The 13,603-nt window shown below is 33.4% G+C and overlaps 2 protein-coding genes across 7 annotated transcripts in view; one reads left to right on the forward strand and one right to left on the reverse strand.

Annotated features, from left to right (window-relative positions):
• Nucleotides 1-13,603, forward strand: part of LOC106462902 (SAFB-like transcription modulator) — a 56,714-nt gene that overhangs the window by 39,434 nt on the left and 3,677 nt on the right. The window lies entirely within an intron of this gene.
• Nucleotides 2,595-13,603, reverse strand: part of LOC106462903 — a 67,059-nt gene continuing 56,050 nt past the window's right edge. For 5 of the 6 annotated variants that reach the window (XM_013922870.2, XM_013922869.2, XM_022390309.1 and 2 more), the window contains exons 6-7: nt 12,654-12,832; nt 3,655-9,037 (exon numbers count right to left, since the gene is read on the reverse strand). In XM_013922870.2, the coding sequence (XP_013778324.1) occupies nt 6,977-9,037; nt 12,654-12,832 (2,240 nt within the window). In that variant the 3' untranslated portion in view covers nt 3,655-6,976. Of the gene's footprint in view, nt 3,539-3,654; nt 9,038-12,653; nt 12,833-13,603 lie in introns of those variants that run through there. The other variant, XR_002611370.1, reaches the window with a different exon arrangement.

The following is a 13,603-nucleotide window of genomic DNA, read 5'->3' on the forward strand; positions in this document are numbered from 1 at the left end:
TGTTATGCAAACTTTCAGTGATAAACATGTTAGCGTGCGGTAACATTAGAGTCTGTGCCAGTTACTGTAGCCTCTTCGAGGATGATTATACATCATGATGGCATAAGAGTAATGTAACTATAAACATTGTGGATGTTTTATCATCAGGTCTGGTTCCATTTATAAGTGTCCTGTATGTATAATTAGAATTTACAACTGTTATTCGCAAGCATAATGTGGTGATCTCGTGAACAACTTGCATAAACCTGAAAATATTTGTAAATTAATAAATATATGGTCACATTAATTCATATATTTCAACACTTTTGATAACAGATTAACTTGATATGCACAGTTTCAAAGCTTTTGTAAAAATAATAGAATGCACTACATAACAGTGGATGATTTCGTTAACATGTGCAATTGTTTTATAGATATGAGAAATATGAATATACTACAGTATATGGTTAGCAAGTAAGTTTCATGTGTACTTGCATCATAAAATATGTGACGTACGAGATGCATACTTGTTAAATGATATTCCGTTTTAGGACAATGAACAATTTGCTCCTTCCACGTGTTTAAAAATTGAAGTGTAATAATCACAATTGTTAAAACCTGTAGTGTTGTGTCTGCCTTAACGTTCTTCTTGATGTAAATTAAAGCGTGTGTTTGGTTGGTATGCACTATCATAAATGGATGAAGTGTAATAATCACAATTGTTAAAATCTGTAGTGTTGTTTCTGCCTTAACGTTTTTCTGGATGTAAATTAAAGCGTGTGTTTGGTTGGTATGCACTATCATAAATGGATAAACTTCCTTTGTTGCGCATGTTCTGATAAAGTATGAATAATGTGGGAACAGCATGACCAATTATATTGAAACTTTGCAAGATGACATACAGCCTGTTTTGTCCTTATTAAAAATACGTAAATATTTTGTATTTTTACATTTCATTATAGGTAATGATACATTACAAGCATAGATCAAATTTTCAAGGACTTTCATTCTGTCAAAGTGTGGGGGAACCATGTACTTTATCTAATTGGGGTGACTTAAACATAATTTGCACTTGTTATTTTAAGGTCCTAATATCATCCTGAAAAAAGAAACTTGGAAAAAAAATTGTTGAAAGGTTATGTGGTCAATTGTGGCTACATATCTTGAAGGAAAACATGCATTTGCCTAACATTGAAGATGACCTTGCTTCATACTTAACTTTTCAATTTGGAAGCTAGTTAATATTCAGCAGAATCAGTTTCTGGCTCTCTTATTTCAACGTTGTGTTAGCTAAATTGTCAGAAATCAAACAAAAAAGGCTAAGTTATGATTATGGCTATATTTGGAATGGACTACTTGAAGAGCTTTGCATTGAGGCCCTCCACTAACTGTGGTCATTAGATTCTAAGATCACATTAAGTAAACCAAACTTACAAGGGTGTGTTATCAATTAACTTCATATGGATGTCAGAGACAAGGTTAAGAATAATAGTTTCAAGTGAAATCTTTATGTATACATTTGTGCATAGGTGTGGTATTAAAACTGGCTTCATAACAAAACCTTCTCTGAGAAGCTTTGCAATAGATATATTTTTAGATTATTTCACTCATTATTGTTACAGGTGATAAAAATTAAAAGCCAAACCTAAATTTTTCCACAATCTGGTTTTAAAGTACTGTATAAGTTGGTGATGTACACTCCAAACTCTTCGTGATTAAGTGTAGAAGGTTGCTATTAGGTATCTTCTGGAAAAGAAATTTTTGTGCAACTATGTCATTATATTTTCATTAAGAATTGTAATGTACTCTGCAGAAGATTGATCACAGTTGGCAAGAGTGAAATGTGCATGTTAGTGCAGTGGGGGTTTTGAGTAATTGTGTATTTGGTTTGTAGCAATTTATAGATTGTTTAACTGCAGTTTCACCACGCGTGGACTGGTGCTGGAGGTTTGTGATCCAAACTTTTCCAAGAAAAGATATACATGTAGTGAAAGAGCAAAGATATTCAAATCCTGATGCACACCAACTTTATATATGACAATTTAATAGCATTGGCAGGGGAAACCCATACAAAGATGTAAGATGAACATATAGTCACAGGCAGGACTGCCACTAATGTGTCTTGCTCAAGCTCAAAGACTAGTTGTCCAGGAACCCAGATTTGGGAAATGATTACTGACAAGTTGCACATATCCCAGTCAACTGCACAAAATAATTCACTGAAAATCTTGCTCTTCTTCAAGAAGGATCAATGAATGCACAAACCACTCCTTACATCCGTTAATGAAAACAAGAAACTGCAGAAAACTGTATGAATATGTGAAAGGTGGAAACCCATAGAAATGTTGGTCTGGGTGTACTTTAATTACTGTAACAGGAAATTGTCAGTTTACCACCAACTGTAAAGACTTTCCAGTATGATACAGAAAAAAGTATAGTTTTGTGGTTACTGTGGGTTTTTTCTTATAATTGAAAACTACAGAGTTTACAGTAAAATAAATGGAAAACCTTAGTTGCTACAGATAAAAGAAAATTTAAAGATTAATATAGAATAAACAAAAAAAAATGCATCTTATGTATAACTTTTGGGTAGTAAGTTTAAAAAGAAAACTACTTTTGTGGCAAATACTGGTGTTCAAATTAGTACATTCAGAAATACGGATCTATTTATTTTAAACCTTAGCTTTTGGAATGATTGTGGTCATTTGTTAGAAGCATAATATACAGTTTATACTTCTGATGAAGGCTTGTAATCAGTCTGAAACAGAGATTTAGAGTATCAGTTTCTACATATATGTAGTTTAGTAAAAACTGCAATGCTGGAATGATAAAATGCACCTTACTGAGACATAGGACTACAGAGTAAAAGGGATTCACTTTCTGTGACATGTAACTACTACTTACAAGCCTTGCATTTGGGAAGCAATTTAAATTTAGGGAAGTCAGGGGAGCTTATGCCTGCAATGCTTCATGTATAAACTTCCATTCACTATATGTGACTAGTTGCTCTGAAACAGAATTAATGTAACTGTTAAGGCAATTGGGTTTAAAAAATGAAATATGTATTTATTTTGTTAGTTATGGTAGTATCACAAACATAGGGTAGGAGGTGGTTACCCACAATAGAAGAAAATAGCAGTTACAATTTTTTAGCAGAATAATTGAGATTTTACCACCAGAGGCATTGCTAGGTGCTTAAACGATTTGGGGCTCAGGCCCATAGGTGCAGGAATTTTCGGTGTTTCAGTAAGATATCAATCATGGTTTTCTATTCTGATCTTTCAAGACAAAAAAGATCTAAGAAAAAGATGTGCTTCTGAGAATGAACAGATTTCAGCAAAAACATGAGGAAAAAATGGTTTGGATTAGTAGCCTAAGACCTCAGCAAACACCTAGGGCAGATGATGAAAGTGAGACGATCTAAAACCATGTTCAGAAACACAAACTTAACTATGAAGGATGAAATGTTTTGTGGGTCCATATAGTCAATTGAGAAGATCACTTACCCCAAATATTAACATGGGGACATTAAACTTGTTTACTAACTGCTTCAGGTAACCTGAAATCTAGCCATAGAATAGGTAGCCTAAGACCTCAGCAAACACCTAGGACAGATGATGAAAGTGAGACGATCTAAAACCATGTTCAGAAACACAAACTTAACTATGAAGGATGAAATGTTTTGTGGGTCCATATAGTCAATTGAGAAGATCACTTACCCCAAATATTAACATGGGGACATTAAACTTGTTTACTAACTGCTTCAGGTAACCTGAAATCTACATGCACTAGAATGAAACTGTCTAGTTTTCTGCGAATAGCTGGTCATCCATGTTATTGTAGTATGCAAGTATACTAGGTTTTTTGTTTACCTCCAGTTTCTAGTAAGGTGAACTCTTACTGAAGTTCACCTAAAAGTTTCAAAAAGATTCACGCATGCTGTGGAATGTAGTTCTTTTTAATTTAATAATCTTTTGTTCTGGGTCACTCTCCTGTGAGTGTCATGTGCATCATTGTTAGAAAGATTGCTGTAAGGTAGAACATGCTAAGTGAAAGCTGGCAGTGTCCGAGATGTTTTCTACTGGATCAGGAGACATCCACCCATATTTTTGATTGAAATGACGAACTGCAAGTAAGTAATCCATGCACCATGGATAACATTGTAGAACTATTTGTATAATACTGTTTTTTCAATCTGGAACAGATTTTCACCAGCTTCCAACAAACTTAGAGAACATAGACTTATGAAAGTTTTCAATCTCCTGTAAAGGTGCTGTCTTCCACCTGCGTGCTTCGTTTTTACTGAATAAAGATTGTTTTCACTATTTTTAACATAGTGTCCAGTCTCTTTCTCTCCTCTAAACTTTAGTCAAACCAAGATGACTCATTTTAACTCTGTAATACATTTTCTATCAGATCTCTCAGTTGTGGGTTTTAATGAATCTGTTGAGGAAAACAGTTTATCTGGAAGTACCACATTATTGTACAAAAGGAGCTTTAGAGATTCTGAAGGAACTTTGAAATGGTCAATACAATAACCTAAATACGCTTCCTTTCTTTGAACAATTTCTAGAGAGAATGGATTATGCACAGTAGTTCAGCTTGTTATACCTGGCTTCTGGTTATTGACATTGAAACTACATAAGGCCACATGGCGGTTATAAGAATTTTGTGCTTTTCAAACTGAAATACCTCAGTCAAAGGTGAAAGAATGATAAAAGTATCACTGCAATCAAAATGGTGTTCAGAAAGACCTACATTTACTGTGGCTCTTGGGAAATAAACACTTTTAGCCACTAGAGCAGTGATTCCCAACCTTTTCACCACCAAGGACCACTTTCATTATTTATTTATTTTTTTCCCATGGGCCCCATTCTATGTCCTTTCGTGCACTAGAGATTGATAAAAATCTCAAAAGTTGCATACTTTATGGTACTGGAAACTGGTACATAAAGCATGATTGAATTGTAATATTGATAATTGTGACATTTGTCATTGAGTAGGCTTAGTTTATCTGAGCAGCAGAAGATGTAATACTCAATTAGTTAACTGTTTGATTTAAATATCAGGATTTTGTCACCAAAAAGGAGCTTAGATTTTCATACATTTTTACTTCTTTAAATATGTGTTAAATCAATAGAAGCTTGAACAAACTGACTAGAGAGTTAAAATCAAAGTACTTTTCATTAGGTTATAGTAATACATTAGTGTAAGTCTGCTTACTGAAATATGAAAGAACTAGTTTAGTTGTTCAAATTTACTTCTTCCTTGTCATTCACATGTTGCATAAGCACTTTCCATTACAAATTTTAAAAACCTTTATTTAATACTGCCATAAAACTTGTATAGATTAATTAATTTTATATTTGACTAGAAGAGGCATCTTCATAAAGCTCAGCTTTCTTGATTTAAGGTTTATGTTTTGTTCCGTTAGAAAATTTAAATATATATGTGCATGTGATGAAAAACATCTCGTGTAATATGTATCAGTTTATTTTGATCTGAGAATACATCACACAAAAGATTATTCAAAAGAAGATACTGGTTTAATACAAGAAGGTTCCTTCATTGTATATTGTTGTAAGTAGATAAATATACATTCAAAACACCTTTTGGATAAAACTATTCCAAACATTGTAATTAAAAAAAAACTATCAGTTAGATATTAGAAGGTGAGATAAAATATGCATTTTCATTTATTAATATTTTATGTACAGTTTTTAATTTTGAAAATTTCTTTATTCATTACAAGGTGTTTAAGGATTGGTTCATATACACTATAGAAATGGACTTAACCAGATTTCTTACATCCTGCAATTCTTTGCTTTTTTTTATACATTTGTAACCATTTTATAGTTACTTAAAATGAACAATTCGATCACTGTAATAACAGTGGTAGATATTTAGTGGGCAAGGAAAATAAATAAATTATTATACTGTATAAAAGCGAATGATTTATAATTTTCTTCATTTAGAAAGACAAGTGAATAAAAGTACTACAATATTAATCTTTAATCACTTAAGTACTGTACAGTAATACAAATTATTTCCTTTTAATATCGTAAAATTATTATACAAAGAATAAATTTTCTTGATTTATAATTTCAAGTTTCCTTATGTGATTAAATTCCTTATTAATTAACTTCTAATATTTGGTCTAATTATCAGGCAACATAAGTTTAACGCTTTTGTTAACAAACATGTTCTCTGTAATCAAGATGTTAAAATTTTGTGTCGGAATATCATTGTCAGTTGTTGGCACATACTAAAAACAGACATTGTTCACTGGAAAATCTTGATTCATGATAAACTGGCGAGTTCCTAGAGTTACAGAAAAAGTATGAGAATTTTGCTCAAATGTCCAGTTAATCATTATCTTTACCTGAATTTTAACTAATCGGTTGTATCACTGGTTAATGGAGGTTAAAATTTTTGTTGAAAAGTTGAATTAATAAGGATTTACATTATATACGTATTTGAATGTACATTTAACTTGTTCCTTAGCAGCATGAGCAACTGAAAAAATGTAGCAATGGTAATTTATTTAAACTATAAAAACTGAAAATAAAACTTAATCAACCTGCTTTACTTCATTAAGTGCTTAGAATTGGACTCTGTCTGTTAATTATTCACTACATTATTTAATCAGAAAAAATATATATGTACATATAAGTTAACTAGTATCCAAAATATCAAAAGCACTTCTGCACAATTTCAGAGTTTGATTTTAATTATCAAGCTCATTATACAGCTATTCACATCTCATCAGATGGATGCTTTAGTTCTGAGAGGCATCTATTTATGTATATGTTTTTCTTTAATTTGGGGGAGCAACTCCATGTGTGATTTTTTTGTGTATGTTCTTGGCATATTTATTTATTCCTCAGAAACTTGGATCATAAAAAGTTGTTCTCACAAGAACCTTTAATTTTTTTAACTATTCAACAAAAAAAGAGTAAAATGGATCATCACTATTATTTTTTGTTTGTTTTTTTAATTACACATTCACACTTTTGATTGTTACAATAAAACTCTCTCTAAACAAGGTTGGAGTATTTTCACTGGGACCAGGAACACTTTGAGAAGGAGATCTAATATCTGTAGATAAGTACTTTGGTTCAATTGAGCCACGGTCTGAGTAGCCTCTGTCTTCACATATAGCTTCAGACTCGGGGCATGAAAGATAATCTTGTTGTTCAGAAGTATCCCTCATGGACGTTTGACTCTTATCTATTGGAAGTGTGTGACCAGATGCTACAGCTGTTGATGAACCTGAAAATTTGCACCCAATTTCTCCAGGTAGCCGAGATTCATCACAGTGAAGATGGTGCTCATCTTTAGGAATGTCTTGATGGTTGAACAACAACTGGTTACTTCCATAAAAGTGTTGCTCATCTTCTGGAAGGGATGGTGCAGAAGTTGCATCAGAAGAAAGGCTATCAAAATTCAGAGGGCTGCTGTCTTCATCTAAATCAAAATCTGCAAAATCTTGAGAGGTTGAAGTATTATCACTAGAAGGTATTTGAAACAGTATACTTGCAGCTGTTGGAGAGTTGGATAGGCTTAGGTTTGGCATGGATTGGGCATACATTTTATCATTAAGAGTTACATTCTCAGTAACAGGAGTAGAAGGACTAGTAGCTATCATGATACTAGATTTAAAGTCTGAAGGGTGTTCTATAAAGGTTGCTTGGAAACTTAAGGAAGATGGAGAAGGATCTGTTGCAGAAGAGAAATTTTGGCTGTCTTCATCATACATGTCTCTTTCAGAAAATGTTTTATAGGTTAATTTATCACAGATTGCGTTTTTTATCTCCTGAAACTTGGAGAGGTCCTCCACAGAACATTGCAAAACATTCTTAATCTCACAGCATGACTCAATCATGGAAAGGTTATTAGAGTGATGTTTCTCTTGATTCATTTCATTAAGTTTCTTTGATAAACACAAGGGAATATTAGATAAAGATTTGAATAGATTTGGGTCTTTTTTCTTTGAACTTCTGGTTGGTAGGGTATTAAATATTATGTCATCTTTTTGAACAATGTAAGGTACATGCACTTCAACAATGCAGGAATTATCTTGTTTATCTTCATCCAGTTCAGCATCATCATTGTTGCAGATATTCAATAAATTGTTACTTATGGTCAGAGTAATTCCATCAGATGAAGAGAAGTGACACATTAACTTCCTTTCTGACAAAGGTGTGCTTATTTTGGAGCAACTGGATGCAGCACCATTTGTTTCGGGTTCATGTACTTGAGATTCCACAGTCACAACTGTAGTATTTGGAGGTATACCCAAGTTGGTTTCTTGTTCATGTGAGAAACCATTTTGTCTCATGTTCCCTGAACCAAACTGTAAACCTGAAAAGTTTTCATTAGAAGGTGGATGAGAATAAGGAGGTGGTGGGCCCCACATGTGTCGAGGGATCTCGAAATTTTCAGTTGGTGCGAAGGAAGGGCTATATCGAGCTGAAGAGTTGATCTGTAAATGGTGAAAAATACCATCATTAGAGCGAGTTCTTCTATGTGTGACTAATGGTCTAGTTGAACCTGTAGGTCTGGAATAGGCACCAAAGCGCTCTTGAGCTGCTGTAGCACGTACATGAGGACGAAACATGTGACCAGTATTATTTCTCCATGGAGATGCCTGGGGAGAATCTGGTCGTAGGGGAGACTCTTGTGGGGTGGATGTCGAAGGAGAAGTTGTTTCCTCCCTCCATATTTCTCTAGAAATTAGTCTTCTGATAAAACTACTTCTCACATTGCTAGTAGAGCCACGGGTGTTGATAATTCTGTTAGTAGCACTACGCAAAGGCCAGGGAAGCCATCTCCAGTTAGTTTGTCGCTGACCACCACTTTGTGCACTGTTTGCCAGTACTTGTGTTACTTGAGGAGGAGATTCTTCTTGGGTGAGAGGAGTTGAGTTCAAATGTTGAGCACTAAGAAAACGGTAATCCAACATTTCCCACAGAGGCCATGGATACAGGTCCTCGTAACAGCTGCAAAGTGGATGATTTGCATGGCGGGCATAGATGAACCTTCTTCTTAACTCCAACTAGAATGGAGCATACGAGAGTATATTTATGAAAACTGATTAATACATACATATGTTTGACTTTTCATACTTTTTAACATGTTAAGGATATTTGAGAATAGGTGAAAAACCACAGTAAATGAAACTGTCAGAAGTCTGATAGTAGAGAAACTAGAAGACAACGCGAGACTGAAGAGGATGCACGAACATGTCGAAACTAGTTTTTCTAATATCAAACTTCTGACAGTTTGTTCCATTTTCTTTGGGTTTTTTTCACTAATTGTTATTTTTATCATTATTTGAGAATAAGCATATCTTTTCGAGATTGAAATTTAAAATAAAATTAATGCATCAAGCATAGATACCTTAGCGCTTATAGTAAGATTTATAGACACAGGTATCAAAAATATATTTATAACTTTACACATGACCTTAGAAATTATTTGCTATCATATTTTTAGTAAATTTTGTGGTACAATCTTATGCTAAAATGCCCAATAGCAGTTCTGCTAAGTTGTTTAGCAAGTTTCTTTTCTTTCTTAGGACTTCAACATATCTTTTTAACAGTTTTAATGTGTACCAATATGATTAAATTCAGAACATTATGTTTTAACAAGTGGTTCTTCTAATAGGACAAGTTCAACATTACCCACTTCCAAGGTGTCTTATTTATATTACCTTCTAATACTATTTACTAGACCAGCTCTAATAAAACGGTACTGGGAGATTTGATTTATCGTAAACATTATGTGATACCGATATCTGTCTTTAATAAAGTGAGTGAGCATGAAGGAAATTCATATTAAAATTATTTCCTAATGTTACTAATACACAAAACATTAAATTCTAAACAAACAAACAAAGCATCCTAGGTAAAGATGTGTCTGGTGTAACATTCCCAATATTAAATTTTATGATTTGGTCAGTATTTGAATTAGTGTTTATTGCTTATTATATCGGGAATAAACATGAAGGGGAGGGGCTTATGTATGGAAGCATGTTCTGCTGATACAATACTGTATTGACCAACAATGACTTATAAGCTTACCTAAAAATGACACTCTAATGTTCCATTTAAATATAAAGTAGATTCTCTACATAAAACAAAAAAGGCTTTAAAATTGTTTAATTCACTATTAATGAAAGGAGTGTAACACATGCCAGGATTTCCCAACCTGCTTTCCACCCGAGTAGCCAGGCAATTTTTTTGGGATCCATGTTCTTCTGGGTGGTGAGGGTACTGTTTTTATGGATTTCAGTAAAGTGTAATTGTGCTCTTATAAATAATTTTAAAACTGAAGTATGTTGATGTTTTACTGTGTCTTGTTCTGTGACACATCCTGATACCTGTTGAGAACCACAGTTTGGGAACCTCTTCCGAGTTCCAGATGACATTTTGCCTAAAGTACAAGTATTGCTCTCAATCAGTTAATGGCATCAAATAGTAATTTTTCCTAACTCTTGAAATCTCATCGTAATGAATGAAATATTGATGAATTTCACCCTTTCATAACTACTACAGAATGTATCTTTATTCAGATAAATCTTCGATCCACTTTTAGTATGATACTGTATTGTTAAAACAAATGTTGCAAGATCTTGAATATGTATTAATCCTTTAATCAGATAAAGCTTTGAATGCCAATGGTAAGAAATCTGTGTCACTTTTGCCCTGTGTGGTGGTTCAGCTTCTTGTACAGGTTTATAGGAATTAGTGGTTTTCTACACTATAAATGTTACTTGTAATATTTGGTGATGTATGTTGCACTGGATTCTGGTATACAGCATTTTTAACATTTTGTCAGAATTTTCGTCAGTAAATGAGAAATCCTCATGTCTTTTTTTCCTGCATGGACATTTCATATCAACCCCAGCATTCAGTAAAAGTCATAGGAAAGTTGAAAACCAGCCAGTAAGCAAAATAAACAACTATTATGAACAAAGATTTTGTTCACTTGTGTTTATTCATGTTTGGTGGCCTGGTGGTTAGGGCATTCGACTGGCAATCTGCAGGTCGTGGTTTCAAATCTCCATCACACCAAAAATGCTCGCCCTTTCAGCCGTGGGGGCATTATAAAGTAATGGTCAATCCCAATATTCGTTGATAAAAGAGTAGCCCAAAGTGTGGGTGGTGTTGACTAACTGCCTTTCCTTTAGTCTAACACTGCTAAATTAGGGACAGCTAGTACGGATAGCCCTCATGTAACTTTGCACAATATTCAAAACAAAATAATCACCTTTTATTTATTCTCTGCATTTTAGAATAAATGCAAGACTGAGGAAAATATGGTATATTTTATTTGATTCTTTGCAGTTCCATTTATTATTTTGTTATATAAGTGCAACAAAATTTAAGGCTACTGATAGAATTCTTAATATTTCATTCAGTGCCATAGGCATGTTTAAACTTATGGCATCAGAAAACACAATTTCTTTGTATTATTCAGGGATCTATGCCAGACCCTTTCCCATTCAAAACAAAACAAAAATTCTTTGATTACATAAGTGAGGAAAAAATTTTATTTGATTAAAGTGTATCAGCCATTGATACATTTTCTCAAATAGTAAATTATATTTACTTACAGATATAATTAAACTTTAATTGTGGCTACAATAATTAAAATGATTTTTTTGCTGATTTTACATAGTCAAGTTAAGAATAAATTAATATCATTTATGCTTTGCTTATGAATCTAGTAGTATAAAAAATAAGTCAAGAAATCAAAACTATTCCAGTACAAAATAAATGCTAGAAAAACCATCTGCTGGCCAGTTATTCGGAGTGATCATGATGAAATAAGCTTGGTGACAGTTTTGAGCAAGGTTTATCTCCTCAATTCTTGAAATTGTTACAAGTATCCATTGCATAGTTTATGTTATGACTGGAATAGCTATAAATTTCACCTTTCCATAACTTGTATAGAATACATCTACTCATGATGTCATTTTTCTAAATTTTTGTGCAGGTGTTCTGCATGTAGTATGAATTCTTGTTAACCAAATGTAAACACAACACACTAATCTTTTTACTCAGGTAAACATTGCATACTTTTATGGCTAGAAACTCGTACCATTTTTGCCCTGTGTCTGTCCTTCTTGGTGAGGGGTAAAAGTCTATCTCTAGGGGCAACATAAATACTTGTACAAATTGGTACGAGTTAGGGGTTTTTCTCCCATATAAATATGATTTGGAAAAGTCAGTGATGTATGTAGAATTGGGTTCTGGTATACTGGCCTTCCAGAGGTAAGTTTGTAGCTATAACACTAGAAACCAGGTTTGAATGCCCATGGTGGACACAGCATAGATAGCCCAATGTGTAGCTTTGTGCTTAACTACAAACAAACAAAGTGGTATACTACACTTTTATCATTTTCGTTTGAAATAGGCATGGTAGGTTAGAATTTCTTTTATCTTGTGTGGACATATGTAAATAGCCTCTCACTCCATCAGCCAAAAAAGAGTCAAAATAAAACCTGTAAGCCAGTTAGTGAGTAAAAACAAAATTTTATTTATTCTCTTGTGTTTGTGTTTGATTTATTCTTTGCATAACATTTCTGAAATCTGTGTTTTGCGGATATCAGTGGACCTGAATACCATGCATCTGATTTGTGATTTTTCATACCCTAAGTTATTTACCTGTTCCCAGTAAATTTTTTTCTTCTCATGACTCAGAAGCTGGTAGACTAACATGGAGGAGAAAATACAGATTAAAATACCAATAACAGAGAGGCCAAACAAAACTCGTAGGCTTGTTGACAGGCTGCCATGGACGACATCACAATTGGGGGTATTGTTGAACACAAATCGAGGAGTTTCTACAAGGGGAAAAAAAAACACACTGTATCTCAATGCAATAGATTATTTTTAGTACACATCTTCTTATTGAGGAATGTATATATTACATAATCAATGAACATTTCATCATAAAGATATTGGTAAGATTAGTTAAACCTGCAAAAAAAAAAATAATTCTCAAAATACGTGCAATACATTATATGAAACTTTATTGAAGAGTTTTTTTAGGAAAGTATAAAACAGAAACAGTACTTTTTTTGTTATTCATAATTCAAAAATCAAAAAGTATGTTTCCTTCTCTAGAATATCATGGCTGGCCCCTGGGTCTAACAGTATTTCTTGTACCATGATGGAAATAATGTTTGGAAACTGATAAAACCAAATCAACCTTTAATAATATGAGAAATACATATTAATTTTTCATTCTTTTCCTAATTTTATTAAATTAAGCTTGTTTGCGACAGCCCATGCAACATGTATTGCTGTATTTGACAGGAATTGCTCCTCACGAAACTAATACAAATACATTGTATTCTCACCTGATGATGTGCCAGGATCTGGTATTGCTGTATTTGACAGGTATTGCTCCTCACATAGCTAGTAAATATACACTGTATTCTCACCTGATGACGTGCCAGGATCTGGTATTGCTGTATTTGACAGGTATTGCTCCTCACATAACTAATACAAATACATTGTATTCTCACCTGATGACGTGCCAGGACCTTGTATTGCTGTATTTGACAGGTATTGCTCCTCACATAGCCAATAAACATACACTGTATTCTCAC

The sequence above is a fragment of the Limulus polyphemus genome, unplaced genomic scaffold (assembly GCF_000517525.1).
Source record: "Limulus polyphemus unplaced genomic scaffold, Limulus_polyphemus-2.1.2 Scaffold1278, whole genome shotgun sequence".
NCBI classification, from domain to species: Eukaryota; Metazoa; Arthropoda; class Merostomata; order Xiphosura; family Limulidae; genus Limulus; species Limulus polyphemus.